At 43.0% G+C, this 15,811-nt stretch overlaps 1 protein-coding gene and 1 long non-coding RNA gene across 3 annotated transcripts in view; both read left to right on the forward strand.

The window, feature by feature from the left end:
- The first annotated feature begins 357 nt into the window (after positions 1–357).
- LOC116727307 (uncharacterized) lies at positions 358–1,604 on the forward strand. The gene is made up of 2 exons (XR_004340782.1): positions 358–1,427; positions 1,511–1,604. It is a non-coding gene; the product is annotated as an uncharacterized LOC116727307 (long non-coding RNA).
- An 11,500-nt stretch (positions 1,605–13,104) lies between these two features.
- The window catches only part of trrap (transformation/transcription domain-associated protein), a 59,979-nt gene continuing 57,272 nt past the window's right edge, over positions 13,105–15,811 (forward strand). For both annotated transcript variants that reach the window (XM_032574670.1, XM_032574671.1), the window contains exons 1-7: positions 13,105–13,197; positions 14,406–14,548; positions 14,899–14,948; positions 15,026–15,136; positions 15,246–15,350; positions 15,449–15,532; positions 15,721–15,777. In XM_032574670.1, coding sequence (XP_032430561.1) covers positions 14,449–14,548; positions 14,899–14,948; positions 15,026–15,136; positions 15,246–15,350; positions 15,449–15,532; positions 15,721–15,777 — 507 coding nt within the window. In that variant the 5' untranslated portion in view covers positions 13,105–13,197; positions 14,406–14,448. The remainder of the gene's footprint in view (positions 13,198–14,405; positions 14,549–14,898; positions 14,949–15,025; positions 15,137–15,245; positions 15,351–15,448; positions 15,533–15,720; positions 15,778–15,811) is intronic.

Here is a 15,811-nt window from a genome sequence, read left to right on the forward strand (position 1 = left end):
CTTACGTCATTTTATCAACTAAGTTTCTATTTCCTGGGAGACGGGAGTCTGAGGAGTTTCTATAGATGTTACAATTACAAAGGGCCTTTGTGTGAGAATATTAGTGTGTGAAAGCATGTGAATGTATTTGAGCTTGATAAGCGCCTCAACATCTCTCTCTCTCTTTGTAGTTTAAGCACACCTGTTACCGTGGCAACCGCCTGCGCCCCGCAAGACGAGCAAAGATTACGTTAAAAACATAACATTCAGTTTGTTACGATATCAAGTTTCCAGGCTTGATATTTATTTCTCGATTATTGATCAGCGCTTCCCTGAACACAGCGATGGTTGATTGACTAGCTGTACTTTTCCCAAGATGGCGGCGCACGCAGTTGCAGCGGCCCGTTGCTCTCTCGGTCGGTGCTATGTTATGTTTGGCTGCTTGTGTACGTGTTGATTTGTGTTCCGTCATGTCGGACAAACAAAATATACAGTCGGGACGATCTCCTGACGATCGGTGCCCGCTACGAACGAGATGTTACAGCTGATTTTCAACTTGTTCAATATTCCGGGGGACATAGCGAGGAGCCCCGGCGCGCCGTGGATTACCATCGCAGCAGGGAGGAAGCGACGGCGGCGTAGAGAGAGAAGGCAGAAGCGGGGCTGCAGGCCCGGCCTGCTAGCTAGGCTACGGAGGCAACCACACAAACCACCGCTCCCCAGCCTGTTTCTCTCCAACGCCAGATCCCTTGCAAACAAGATGGATGAACTGAGACTACAGGCTGCATCTCACAGCGCAGCGAAGGACAGCTGTATTCTTCTGATCACGGAGACCTGGCTGCATCCAGACGTAGCGGACTCTGCCATCGAGCTAGCAGGCTACACAGTACAGCGCCGCGACAGAACGAAGGACTCCGGTAAGAGCAGAGGAGGAGGGCTCTGTGTGTACCTGAACAACACCTGGTTACTAACACAGCGACTGTCATCAGCCATTGCTCCCCAGACCTGGAGTATGTGACTGTTAGATGCAGACCAATATACCTCCCCAGAGAGTTCACCGTAGTCATGGTAACCGCTGTTTACATACCACCGGATGCTAATGCTAAAACAGCTATTGGACTTTTGCATGGCAGCATTAGCCATCTGCAGAGCATCTGTAAATGCCCATTCCATTGTTTGTGCTGTTTGTGGGTTGCTACCCATGGTGCCCACTGGGGGCGCTGTGGGTTGGTTCACTCTGAGTTGGTGCCTTCATTTGAGGTGGAGAATGAGAGGAAGTGTTGCTAGTCGGTCAGAGCTTTGGGCGGGAATATCCCACGGACAGGAGGAGGAGGATGTTCTTCATCTTTGTGACTCTGGGTTAGCGCACTTTCTTCAAAGAAGGCTAGAGGCAGCACTGCACGGACTTTGCCGCCGTGGACTTTGCAGCCCTTGGACAGCGGAGCGAGGTACATGCTTAGAACAGCATTAGTTTGTGAAGTTAGCGGGTTTTTTTATGTAATGTATTCATGTTTTGTGTCTTTTCCTTTAGTTTTCACGGTGTATTTGGAGCACGGTATATTTCAGTGCTATTCAGCAAACTTGGCTGTGAAAGAAGCAAATACAAAGCTACTACACCCGTCGAAGCTCTCTGTGTTTTCTTGGGTCTGAGGGACTGCTACAGCATCTATCCAGATGCTGTGCACATCATAGCGGGGGACTTCAGCCATGCAGACTTGAAGACGGCGCTCCCCAAGTTCCACCAGCATGTAAAGTGTGCTACAAGAGAGGCTAACACTCTGGACAAAGTCTACTCCAACATCAAGCTAGGCTACAGGGCTAGACCACTTCCTCACCTGGGTCAGTCCGATCACCTGTCCCTGCATTTAATTCCTGCTTATGCCCCCCTCAGGAAAACTGCTCCAACCATCACCAAAACCATCAAATCCTGGCCCCAGGATGCGACACAGCAGCTGCAGGACTGTTTCGACGGGACAAACTGGGATGTTTTTGAACATCAGGACCTGGAGGTTTTTACAGACAGTGTACTGTGCTACATCAAGAACTGTATTGACACTGTAGCTGTGGATAAACGCATCCGGGTCTTCCCAAACCAGAAGCCCTGGATGACTCAGGAGGTCCAGCGACTGCTAAAGACCAGGAATACCGCCTTCAGGTCTGGGGACAGGACGCCTACAGTACAGCCCGAGCTAACTTGAAGAGCGGCATCAGAATGGCTAAGTCTGACAACAGGAGGAGGATAGAGGGCTACCTTGACAGCAACAACAGCAGGCAGGTGTGGCAGGGAATCCAGCATCTCACCAACTACAGGACCAACCTCGCAGCTGCGGAAGGCGACGCCACGCTGGCAGAGGAGCTGAACCTCTTCTTTGCCCGCTTTGAGGTGAAGCCAACAGAGGCAGCCACACTACACCAAGCGACCCACAACACCACACCCCTCGTTGTAGAGCAGTGGTCCCCAAACTACGGCCCGCGGGCCAGATGCGGCCCGCCTCCACATTTGGTCCGGCCCCCTGAACAATACCAGAGTATTTTCATATATGTGCATTTTTATTTGATAAGTTGGACTTTTGCAATAAAATGTTCCTTAGTAATGAACTTTATTTATTATTAACTATTAGTTAGTAACTATTTTATACATGCATATAATTGACATATATCAGTTATATTGATGACATATAACGTATAACGACATATATGCGTAACATATAACAGACCCCAGAAGGGTGGATGGATGTTGCCTATCTGGCAACCCCCATCAAAAAATCTTAAACCCGCCCCTCTCAAAGAGCGAACGGAATAATGGCGAAAAGATTAGGTAAGAGAAAAATTGATTCAGAATGCAGGGCATTTAACCTGCAATGGACAAACGATTATTTTTTTGTCCAATGCAAAGAAAAGGCTGCCTGTCTCATCTGTCAAGAGGCGGTGGCGGTATTCAAAGAATACAATCTGCGGAGACACTATGAATCCCATCATAAAGACAAGTATGATAGCTTGCAAGGCCAAATGCGAGCAGACAAACTCTCAAAGCTAAAAAGTGGATTGTTAGCTCAGCAGAATACATTTGTACGCCAAGTTCAGCTGAACCAGTCATCTGTTCGGGCCAGCTTTCGGGTTGCTCAACTGATAGCAAGCAGCGGTAAACCTTTCACTGACGGAGAATTTGTCAAGAAATGCATGAGAGCTGTAGCGGAGGAGGTGTGTCCCGAGAAGAAAGACGTCTTTAATGCCGTGAGTCTATCAGCCAGTACAATCACCAGACGCATTGAAGAAATCGGCGGTAATGTATATACCCAGCTGCAGCAGAAGGCGAAAGAGTTTGAATTTTTTTCGTTAGCACTGGATGAGAGCACGGACGTGCAGGACACCGCGCAGCTGCTCATTTTTATTCGTGGAGTTACTGCAAACTTTGAGATGTGCGAGGAGCTGGCAGCCCTCCAAAGTCTCAAAGGGACTACGACGGGGGAGGACATTTTCGGCAAAGTGCACCAAACCATGGAAGAGTTGGACCTGGACTGGTCAAAGCTGGCCAGCATCACAACTGACAGGGCCCCTAGTATGGTGGGCATGTCTCGGGGTCTAATAGGACGCATGAACCGGGAGATTGAAGAACGAGGTCTCACCGCCCCGCTACAAGTCCACTGCCTAATTCACCAGCAAGCACTGTGCTGCAAAGTGTTGACGTGGAATTCTGTCATGAAGGTTGTGGTGTCATGCATAAACTTCATCAGAGCAAAGGGTCTTAAACACAGGCAGTTCCAAGAATTCCTGTCTGAACTGGAATCTGCGCACGGGGATGTGCTGTGCTACACAGAGGTCCGATGGTTGAGCCGGGGCAGAGTTCTGAAGCGTTTTTACGAGCTGCTACCTGAAATTAACGCATTTCTTCATTCACAAAACAAAACTGTGCCAGAGCTGAAAGACCCAGAATGGAAATGGCATCTCGCATTTTTAACAGACATGACAGAAATGCTGAACAGCTTTAACTTGCAGCTACAAGGCCAGGGGAAACTCATTTGTGAAATGTATTCCCACATCAAAGCATTTGAGGTGAAACTAGAGCTGCTTCTGGGACAAGTGAAAAAGCACCGTTTTATCCATCTCCCTGCTACACAAAATCTCTCTGCAGAGAACCCAGCGGTCCCTTTTCCAGCTGAAAAGTGTGTGGAAGCACTGGAAATGCTAAAGGCGGAGTTCGGTGTGCGATTCCGTGAACTACATATTTACGCAAAAGAAATCCGTCTTTTCCAGAAGCCCTTTGTTGCCGACATCAATGAAGCCCAGCCTTCTCATCAGTTTGAGTTGGCCGAGTTACAGAACTGTGATGTTCTGAAAGATGCGTTCAAGCCCAACAGTCTCATTGACTTCTATGGCTTCCTCCCAAACGACACGAACCCCAACATCAGAAAACACGCAATGAAGATGTCCACACTTTTTGGCAGCACGTATATCTGCGAGCAAACCTTTTCCCGTATGAAACTGTTGAAAACGTCAATGAGATCAAGATTGACAGATGAACATCTGCATCAGTGTTTGAGACTGGCAGTGACTAGAATGGAACCTGACATTCAACTTCTCACCAGTCAGATGCACGCCCACAGTTCACACTGATGAACAAAGGTAAGGTCATTTTTCTGATTTGAATGAGTCATTCTGAGTATAAAAATATAATCATAATAAAATCTACTGGGATAAAATCCATCTCCACAGCCATACTGGTAGTGGTACTGGTTGTGCTGTGGAGGTTATGTTCAGTTTCTCAGCCTGCTTGCTTTGTGGGTTTCACAGGGAAGTTGATGAGCTGCAAACAGCGACGTCTACAAGCTACTGGAACCTACAAAAAGGTTATAAGGAAGGAACACAAGAACTTTGAGAGCCTGCTCATATGAGCCATTTAAGTAAGAGATTCTGCTCTGACAACTAAGCTGAACTTGGACCTTTTAAGATTGTGACCAGCACAACAGAAAGTTTATGTTCCATGGACTTTTTTTTATGTGGAGAACCCAGTGTTATTTGGTTATTATTTATTTCATAAATAGTGTTATTTCCTGACTTTTGTTCTCTGAAGAATCCAGAAAAGGTTATTTGATTGTGCTTTCTGAAAAACAATACATTTTTATGTTTAACACTCTTACAATCGTCACACTTTTTCTCTTACAAACTGACCCCGGCCCCCCATCAGAGAAGGGACAAGTTATGTGGCCCTCACAGGAGAAAGTTTGGGGACCCCTGTTGTAGAGGATGTAGCAGCTCCCCAGCAGTTGAATTTATCCAGCCAGTCTCGACGGGTGAATTTAGCGTTTTTATTTTTTCTTCGGGTGATTCGTCACCACAGTCACCACAGTCACCACAGTCACCGTGAAAACTAAAACATATACAAATATTAAAATACAAACATAAACTTACAATACAAACAACAAGACAAAACGTACCTCGCTGCTTTCACTGGGGAACACTAATTGTTGATTACTGCATCCTACTCAGCTTGACAGTTCAAGTCGTTGATTGACACGATGATCCTGCCAGCTTTTAAAGGGCCCGCCCTCATTAATTACGGCAGCCCAAGAGGTACAACAAAAAAAAAAAACCCAAAACATTACAAAGTGTAAATACCATTAAATAAAACAAAAAAAACAACAAAAATACTAATCAAAACAGACAAACATCCATAAACAATCTGTCATACTTAATTTAGAAAATTCTTAATTTACTTTAAATAGTCTATCCGTTGTAGAGGAGCACGAGGTGAGGCGCACACTGTGGGCTGTCAACCCACAGTGCTTGTGCTGGACCTGATGGCGTCCCTGGACGTGTCCTGAAAGACTGCGCCGATCAGCTGGCTGGAGTCTTCACCAGGATCTTCAACCAGTCCCTAGCCCTGTCTACAGTCCCATCCTGCCTGAAATCTTCCACCATAGTCCCCATACCCAAGAAACCTCACATCTCCTGCCTCAACGACTACCGGCCAGTGGCACTAACCCCTGTGGTGACGAAGTGTTTTGAAAAACTGGTCCGGGGTCACATCACAGCACTTCTCCCTCCTGGCTTTGACCCCCACCAGTTCGCCTACAGAGCCAACAGATCCACAGAGGACGCTGTGATCACGGCCCTCCATGCTGCTCTGTCACATCTGGAGCAGCAGGGGAGCTATGTGCGGATGCTCTTTGTAGACTACAGCTCTGCTTTTAATACCATCCTCCCTCACAGACTGGTGGACAAACTGGGGGACCTGGGCCTCCCTCACTCCACCTGCATGTGGATTCTGAGCTTCCTGACCAACCGACAGCAGAGAGTTAGGGTGGGAAAACATACATCCACTGCCCTCAGCCTTAGTACTGGCTCTCCACAGGGCTGTGTGCTGAGCCCCCTGCTCTATTGTCTGTACACATACGACTGCACCTCTGCCCACCACAGCAACACCATCATCAAGTTTGCTGATGACACCACAGTGGTGGGGCTCATCTCAGGAGGCGACGAGTCCGCCTACAGGGGGGAGGTGGAGCGGCTGTTGCAGTGGTGCAGGGAGAACAATCTGCTCCTCAACAACTCAAAGACAAAAGAACTCATAATAGATTACAGGAGGAATAAAACGGACATTACACCACTAACCATTGGGGGAAAATGTGTGGAGAGGGTAGCTGATTTCCGTTTCCTGGGGGTCCACATTGAGCAGGGCCTCACATGGAACATGAACACCTTGGAGCTGATAAAAAAGGCCCAGCAAAGACTGAACTTCCTGAGGGTTCTCAGGAGGAACAGCATCAAGGAGAAGCTGCTGGTGTCCTTCTACAAGTGCTCCATAGAGAGCATACTGACCTACTGTATCTGCGTCTGGTATAACAGCAGCACTACGGCTCAAAGGAAAGCTCTCCAAAGGGTTGGGAATACAGCCCAAAAAATCATTGGCTGCCCTCTCCCCTCACTGGAGGACCTGCACAGCGACCGCTGTCTAAGAAAAGCACAACACATCACAAAGGACACTTCTCACCCCGGACCTTCTCTGTTCACACTGCTGCCTTCAGGCAGAAGATACAGAGCAACCAGAACCAGAACCAACCGTCTCAGAGACAGTTTCTACCCGACAGCAATAACAAAACTAGATGCAATCAAAAACAACCATTAATCATCATGAATGATGTATGTGAGAATGTGGCTGTTCTTATTTATTAGTTGTTGTTTTGTTTTTTACCAGTTATTTGTTAATTCTTACATTGTGTGTGAATTGTGAGACAGTTATTTTTTGTTTTTAAGCATATGCACTGACTGATGGCACCTTTTAAATTTCGTTGTCCTTGTGACAATGACAATAAAGATTTATCTATCTATCTATTGGTGCTAGCGTGGCTAACACAAGTAACAGTTTAGTCCAAAGCCTTTTCTGCTAAAATAAAATCTTTAGTGTGTGTCAGATACAGACACATTGCATATTGATCTGTTTAGCTAACATAAGACTGTGTAGCAGACAGGCTTCAAGGTGTAGAAGTTGTATCAGTTCTGCCGTTATGCTGTACTTAGCTAACGGGAAGCTAAGTGTGTTTGTGAGACGGCCACGCACGTGACCACGTAGAATGGGCATCAGCCAATGAAAAGCGGCCTCTGTGGTAAGATCCATGGGTCTTTATGTGGCTAAAGTTGCCAAAGCAAACAACACAAGCACCATGTCACATCAGCCAAGTTGCTAAATAAAACATAAAGGATAGCTTTGACTAACATATTAGCTTTTAATTTGTCAGATTCAAATTAGAGGGACAAAACTTATTTAAAATATGTTTAATATTAAGGGCTAACGTTACAGTAATGTAGTTTAATAACTTTAGCTAACATTAACTTACAGCAAGGTAGCATTAGCTTGAATGGCTCATAGCTAACATTATAAAGAAAGAGAACATAGTCAATGTTATTTTCTCAAAGAAAATGTAAAGTTAATAAGACACATACCTCAGATGTATTAGGTGTCAGACTTGGGTTTAAACAGCAGGTCTGGTCATTATAGCTTGTGTTAGGTTGGCCTCACAAGATGGAAGATTTCTTCTTCACCAACACTGCTGCCTCACTGGTGGAGATGGTGTACTGCACTCCTTAAAACAGCCTTAAATAATGTTTCAAATGTAAAGTTCATAGGTGCTTTGTAGACATCTTGCTGTAAAACTTTAGGATCAATTAAATAAAGAAACTAGAAAATTTCGGAAGAAATTTAGCCGGGGCCTGCCAAGGCGCGCCCGTCGGGCATGGGCCCGGCGTCGTCACGCTACAAATCGGTCGACGCTAAAGAACGCCGCGACGTAATCAGTGGCACGCGGAGAATCGCAAGAACGTTAAGCGAGGCGGACGTGCACCATTCAGTATTATAAAGTAAGTATATCAGCTAAAATCAGCAGAAACGCTAATGTTAGCGTCATTGCTTTCATCAGTATGTGGGAAATCACTAGGATATTTTCTGTAATTGATTTACTCCATTCAGTATACTAAACATTGCTAAAAAGTAAAATAAATAGCTAATAGCTTATTGAAGCTAAAATGCTAACGCTAATGAACCTTGCATTGAACTGTTTAGTAACAGTTCAATGCTCATAAACTGCAGGAAGGCAGTTCATTAGCATTTACCTAATGATTGTCACAAATATAAATTTTCAATAACGCACACACACACAACATATTACAGTTTAAAAATATATATTGACCTTATGTTAAAGATTTCTACAAACTTTTTACAGGTAAAGTTTACAATGAACCAAAATTACAACATTTAAAGAATACCATAAATTTAAGAATCTAATGTCTCTGCAATAAAAAGAAATTGCTATCTTTTTTATTTTTAAACAACACCTCATATTGTTAAATAACTGATTTTATGTATTCAAGTTTTAAATATTACATTTGAGTTTGCATGGATGTAAAATTACTGCTCAGTTTAAAAATTACAGTATTTTTAAACTGAGCAGTTTAAAAATATGCTCAGTATTTTTAAACTGCTCAGCTAAACTTCGCTCTTTAGCTCGTTAGCTTGTCGATGTTTCAGTTTTATTCGCTGGGAAAATTATTCTTTGTCTGCTTTGAAGATAAGCAGACAAATAATAAAAAACAAGTTTTGATATTAACTCTCAACTTCATTCACAAAACTTTTTCGTTATTTATTACGCAACGAACTGTCCTTGAACACAACGCTGATCCCTCTTCACCCTGTCAATAACTCACACACATCCTCATTGTGTTGTGTTCTGTAAATAAACAAAACACAAGCAAAATCAATAAACTATATGCATATTCCAGTATACTGAGTTTTGGTTTTACATTCATTCTATTTAAATGTAGTTTGTTTGTGCTTACCAATGTTTTCTGGCCGGATGTCAGGCACCGTTTTCCCCTGGTCAGTTCGTCGATGTCTGGTTTTAGTTCTATTCTGTGGCAATCCGCAAAACGGCGTGTAGGTTTTCGTCAGTAATGCGCGATCTGTGCTTGGTCTTGTTTAAAGTCATTATTGAAAACATCTGTTCGCACAGATAGGTGCTTCCAAACGTGGACAAAACACGAGCTGCATGGAGTCGAAGCTGTGGCATCAAATCAGGGGGCAGTAGACGGTAAAAGTCCTCGATTGAAACATCACGGGACTTCGCTCTTTAGCTTGTTAGCTTGTCGATGTTTCAATTTTATTCGCTGGGAAAATTAATAATCAGCTTGAGGTGACTCTGCTGCACTCTAGTGGCGAGAAGCCGTAATGTTGGTTGGTAAGAATCGGAAGGCATTATGGGATATGTAGTTTGTAGTCAATTCGTGCTCAAAACCTATTTTAAGTCAATCAATGGGGCTGTAAAACGGTGGTAGGGGGGAGAGGGCCACATAAAATGACGTAGCCGGCCACATGTGGCCCGCGGGCCTTGAGTTTGACACATGTGCAATAGAGGATCTATCTGCTGCTCATGCAAAACAGTCTATTTTAATCCCATGTGTAATAGTCATTGGGTTAAATCAGTTATATAATGCTGAAAACGCAAGTAGTTGATGTAAAAATATTCAAGGCTTTTATTTTGAAATTTTCAGTATGCTTAATTTCAAAGTTCCGAACGAATCCCATGTGTAACAGTGCTTTGCATGAAAAAGTCAAATAAAGCCAAAAAGAGCAATTACATGATGTAAAAATATTCAAGGCTTTTATTTTGAAATTTTCAGTATGCTTCATTTCAAAGGGCCAAACTAATACCATGTGTAACAGTGCTTTGGATGAAAAAGTCAAATAAAGCCAAAAAGAGCAATTACATGATGTAAAAATATTCAAGGCTTTTATTGTGAAATTTTCAATATGCTTAATTTTAAAGTTTAAAACTAATCCCATGTGTAACAGTTACTGAGTTAAATCAGTTATATACAGCCCATAGCAGCAATTAGTTCTAAAGGCCAGTTCAGTCCTGATCTGTTTCAACTGAGGGTTCCACTATAGATAGAACTACAGCGATGCGTATTTGTAGTACAAATCAGCAGCCAATAGCCTCTTGAGATCCGTTGCTATGGCAAATAATGGTCTCAGCAGGGTGTGAGCTCTGAGCTCTGAGCTGTCAAACACACAATTGTGTGTTTGAGCAAACACGTTTTACTGACAAAAAGCATTGGAAACAAATCCTTCCTGTTGGGGAACCGTAATACATATTCGAAAAGCGTTTAAAGCGTATGAGAGGCCTATGTGTCTTCTGCGATAGTCCCGAGATTCATATCTGTACCTCACTCAGAGCATTTACAGCGATGAGAGAAAGAAATGTTGTGCCCAGATCTGAAATTCTATTCAAATACATGGGAGAGAGCCTCAGACAGCCTCAGAAAATCCTGTCGCATGACTTTGCTCTGAAGCACCGTGACAGAAAACCGTACGGTCTAGATAAATTTCGAAAACATTTTACCGGAGCAGACAGGCGTATCAATGTCAGGACCGATTTTGATACTAATCGTGCGATATTTGTGGGCGTGATGGCGATTTCAAAAATGATTTGGGCTGAAAAAGTTGTCTTCATCTCTCACTCTAAGCAGCCAGAGACGCACTCTAACTTTAGGAAAAATGAGAAACTTTGGGTCGCTTAGAGGCAAATTGTGGACAAACCGTAACTGGTATCGACGAGCCGTCTTCACTTTCGAAGAGATCACAGACGTATCTACAAAATGAAATTTGAATGGCATTTCTAGGTGAATTTGTGACGACACAGAAAATCCTCAAAAATAGGGTATTTCTAGGATTTTTCCCATTGACTTATAATGGGGTTTTTTTCGTAGTTTTTTGCGAATTATGTCGCCACGTTAAGCCCAAATCCCACCAAAAGTAATAGCTGGAATGGCGTGAATTTTCTGCACGTTTTGATACCTCATTTGTAGGTGTGCACCCAGCAGTATGAGCCGCATTAACGGTTACGGAAGAAAAAAGAATATTAAAGAGACGCTTCTCTCCGACAATAGTAATAGGTTCCTGCCATTGCTTTGCATGGCAGGCCCCAATATGTAACAAATGACATAGTGATGTAATAATACACAAAGGTACATAACATTTTAAATTTTGATAATTAACAACTATTATGACATATGTATGACATATGATGATTCTTGGATAATGTCAAGTTGTCATTACGAAGACATTTTGAATAATGTCAACTTTATATTAAAAGTGTCATGATTTACCGAATGACACTTTATGACAACAGTCATAAATATTCATGAAGACTTTCTTATGTTCATTACAGGTGTCATGTCATGTTTATGACAGTGTCATGTCAGTCTTATTCACACCCAGTCAAATAAAGTGTTACCAAAACAGGAAACTGCAGGGAAAAAACAGGAAATTACAGAAAAAAACATGAAACTACAGGGAAAACACAGAAAACTACAAGAAAAACACAGGAAACTACAGGGAAAAAACAGAAAACTACAAGAAAAACACAGGAAAAAACAGGAAATTACAGAAAAAAAGCAGGAAACTACAGGGGAAAAAACAGGAAATTACAGAAAAAAAGCAGGAAACTACAGGGAAAAAACAGGAAATTACAGAAAAAAAGCAGGAAACTACAGGGAAAAAACAGGAAATTACAGAAAAAAAAGTAGGAAACTACAGGGAAAAAACAGGAAATTACAGAAAAAAAAGCAGGAAACTACAGGGAAAAAACAGGAAATTACAGAAAAAAAAGCAGGAAACTACAGGGAAAAAACAGGAAATTACAGAAAAAAAAGCAGGAAACTACAGGGAAAAAACAGGAAATTACAGAAAAAAAGCAGGAAACTACAGGGAAAAAACAGGAAATTACAGAAAAAAAGCAGGAAACTACAGGGAAAAAACAGGAAATTACAGAAAAAAAGCAGGAAACTACAGGGAAAACGCAAGAGATAACTCATCCAGAAACCCTGTGGGTCTGATGCGACTCATACAGTTTAAAGGTATTTCTGTCAAATATTATGGGGAAATTGTCATTATTCTGACATTAGTAAATAGTAGTAATTTAGACAATCCGAGCTAAAACGGGAAATGATGGATCTATGATAACCTGACCCACCAGTGGGGATTTCTCCGACCGTCCTGAGAGATTTCTAATTTTCTCCAGCTTTAAATTTGTCTCTCCAAACAATAATCGTTCTTCCACTCAACTGTCATTTACTGAAATGTTGAACAGACATTTTATACAACAGTTTTTCGGAAAGAAAATAGGAAAGAAAGAAAAGTAGCACAAGTATTCCATCATCCACCACGGAACATTGCCCTCTACTGGTAGAACACTTAATTCTGTGCCATGAAGTTATAGATTTTATTAACGTTACAAATGTATAAATCACAATAATGTGCACTAACTGGTTGTTAAATATGGCAATAAAGATCCCATTTCTATTTACAAATGTTTTAAAACATTCTGTTTATCTTTTTTTTTTTTTAGCAACCTTTATTGACGTTGATTTCCCGAGAGCAAGAAGACCATCGAAAACGATGGTCTTATATCGTTTGTTCTGAGTTCTTATCCTTCCGCTGGTACTATTGTAGACATTTCTGACCAATAAAACACGTTATGCACCGCCAAATTCTAACCATACTCTCTTTATACATACACCATTGGTAGACATACATTACTGGTCTGTAAATGTAGTTGAATATTGAGGATGTAGGAACCAACGCGCGGAGGGATTTCTGACAGGTTCGCTAGGAGCAGGAGCGCGAACGGCGGTGAGAAAGCGACTGTTTCCTGTCGGCGGAGCACGGTAAGCTCTGCTTTGTCATTTAAACTTTGAACTAATATCAAAATTAGAATTTAGCTACTTTCGTGCGAGTTTTCTCTGTATTGTGATATTTTTATGAATTACTTAGAGTTGTCCTTTGTGTGACTTGGGCTGGTGTTCTTTGAAGTGCCGCTTAATGTTAACACACGAGCGCTTTCTTTCTTTAGGGAAGCTAGCAGCTCTGCTAACGGTTAGCCTGTTTTCCAGCAGGAATAACAACCCTAACTTCCCTCGCTTGGATTAATCAATACAGATCTCAGATAAGTAGAGCTGGAAAGGTTTTTATTATGCATTAAAATAGTTTTAAACGCTTTAATTTTGATCGTAGTTCACATCACTAGAGCTCGGCAATGCTAATGATGACGTCATCACCAAGCGCCGTTTAAACGGCGTGTTTTTCTGTTGCTAGATGTCAACATGTCTCTAGTTTGTGTCTCTTCGCTTAATTGAAACAATCAGGACTGTTTTCAGTTCTGGGCAGAAAAATGACGAGTAAAAGTCTAGAAAAAGAACCAACAGATCTGCTGCACCAGAAGCGGTGCTGTTCTAGATTTATATTCCGCTTCAACCTGGTGGATGGATGGTTTCTGTAAACCTTTAGATAACTTGTTTTGTGACAGTTTCCTCATTAAAACCGTTCCTTAACAATCTCTTTATTTGAATCTAAACAAACTACCAAAGGCATCAAGCAGATTCTGCTCACTCCTGTTAAGCTGCCAGGCTTGATTAAATGGCTAAAGATCTGTTTTGTCCTTTATTGTAAGCTGGAACACCTACAGCTCCGTTAAAAAACAAACTCAGTAGTTTTCAGGGAAGCATAATGTGGCTGCTGAGTGACCAAACACTGAAACCAACCCAGGTTGATGAACCTTTTCCTTCCCTTGGAGTGGAAAAGGTTTTAACATATCTTCCCTTGGAGTGGGAAGATATGTTGTCCTTGTCAGGACAACATATCTTCACTTTGTGACAGATGCTCACTCACGATGAGATATTTCCCTGCAGTAGATGATCTGAACATTCAGCCTCAACTATCAGATTGTTTCCTCACTGGATGATCTTCCTCCACATGGCAACATGTTCCTGTCGTTTAAGTTGATCCTGTGCAATATTCTGCTGCGTTTATGGATAACGATAGAAGACGTCAGCAGGTCATAGATAAATTTTTAGTTCTGTTTCTTTGTCTTCTACAGTTCAGTTGAGATCGGTGCTGCTCGGTCACCTCCAGCCGTCGCCATGGCGTTCGTCCCCACGCCCAGCCCCACCGTGGTGGACCAGACCACGCTCATGAAGAAGTACCTGCAGTTTGTGGCGGCGCTCACAGACGCCAACACGCGTGAGTTTACCGGCCTGACTCTTTCTGTTCAAGCTGAGTTCGAGCTTTACTGATTGGTGGGACATTAAATATGAATATTATTGATTAATCAATGTTTCCTGTAGTATTTCCACCCAGTTTTGCTCTGTGTGTTTGTGGCGCTTTGATGAGGGCGATGAGCTTTAGTCCAGTCGGAGGTACGAGTGAGAGTGTGTGTGAGAGTGTGTGTGAGAGTGACTGGCTCTCCTCGTACCTCCTGACCATCCTGGACGCTGAAAGGAAAACTGATAAGATCTGAGCGCCTCAGCTGAACCCTGGAGGCCATGACACCTCCATCTCTAAGCGCTCTAACGGCTCTGTTCCTCCTGCAGCCGATGAAACCAAACTGAAGATGATGCAGGAGGTCAGCGAGAACTTTGAGGTCAGTTTGATGGATTACATTCATTTCCTGAGATGATGCGTTCAGGGTCTCTGATGTGGAGGTTTTTTCTGTCCCAGAACGTGACATCGTCGCCTCAGTACTCCACCTTCCTGGAACACATCATCCCTCGCTTCCTGACCTTCCTGCAGGACGGAGAGGTGCAGTTTCTGCAGGAAAAACCCACGCAGGTGAGGCTCCGGCCTTTCTGTACAGCCTTGTCTGTTTGAGTCCAACTGGAAGTAAGAAAGAATAACTGGCTCTCCGTATGAACATCTCACTTTCTTTTCTTTTGTTCAGCAACTGAGAAAGTTGGTTCTGGAAATTATCCACCGGATCCCAACCAATGAGCATCTTCGTCCTCACACCAAGAACATTTTATCGGTCATGTTTCGCTTCCTGGAGGTAAAATGATAAAAATGGAGCAGTAAACCAGTCATCGTTCTGAAAACCAGCGCTGCAGAAAAACAAGCCTTCATGTTTCCTCTGATTCGTTTTCTCAGATTGAAAGTGAGGAGAACGTTCTGATCTGCCTTCGGATCATTATTGAGCTGCACAAACAGTTCCGGCCTCCCATCTCCCAGGAGGTGAGCATCTCCGGCGGTTAGAGGTAGAAACCACGTTCAGACGTTGAGTCGACTCATGAACCTGATCTGGGTCTCAGCAGACAGAGCTTTGGTAGAAATCACCGATAATCGCAGGTTTCATTCAGCTGCTGCAGACAGTAAGGCACATAAATGATAGAAAACGTCTTCATGTCATCGTTTCTTCTCAGATCCACCACTTTCTGGACTTTGTGAAGCAGATTTACAAAGATCTTCCAAAAGTTGTTGTGAGTGTAATCCCTGTATTGTTTTGTCATTGCT

Source organism: Xiphophorus hellerii, chromosome 10 (assembly GCF_003331165.1).
Source record: "Xiphophorus hellerii strain 12219 chromosome 10, Xiphophorus_hellerii-4.1, whole genome shotgun sequence".
Taxonomy (NCBI): domain Eukaryota; kingdom Metazoa; phylum Chordata; class Actinopteri; order Cyprinodontiformes; family Poeciliidae; genus Xiphophorus; species Xiphophorus hellerii.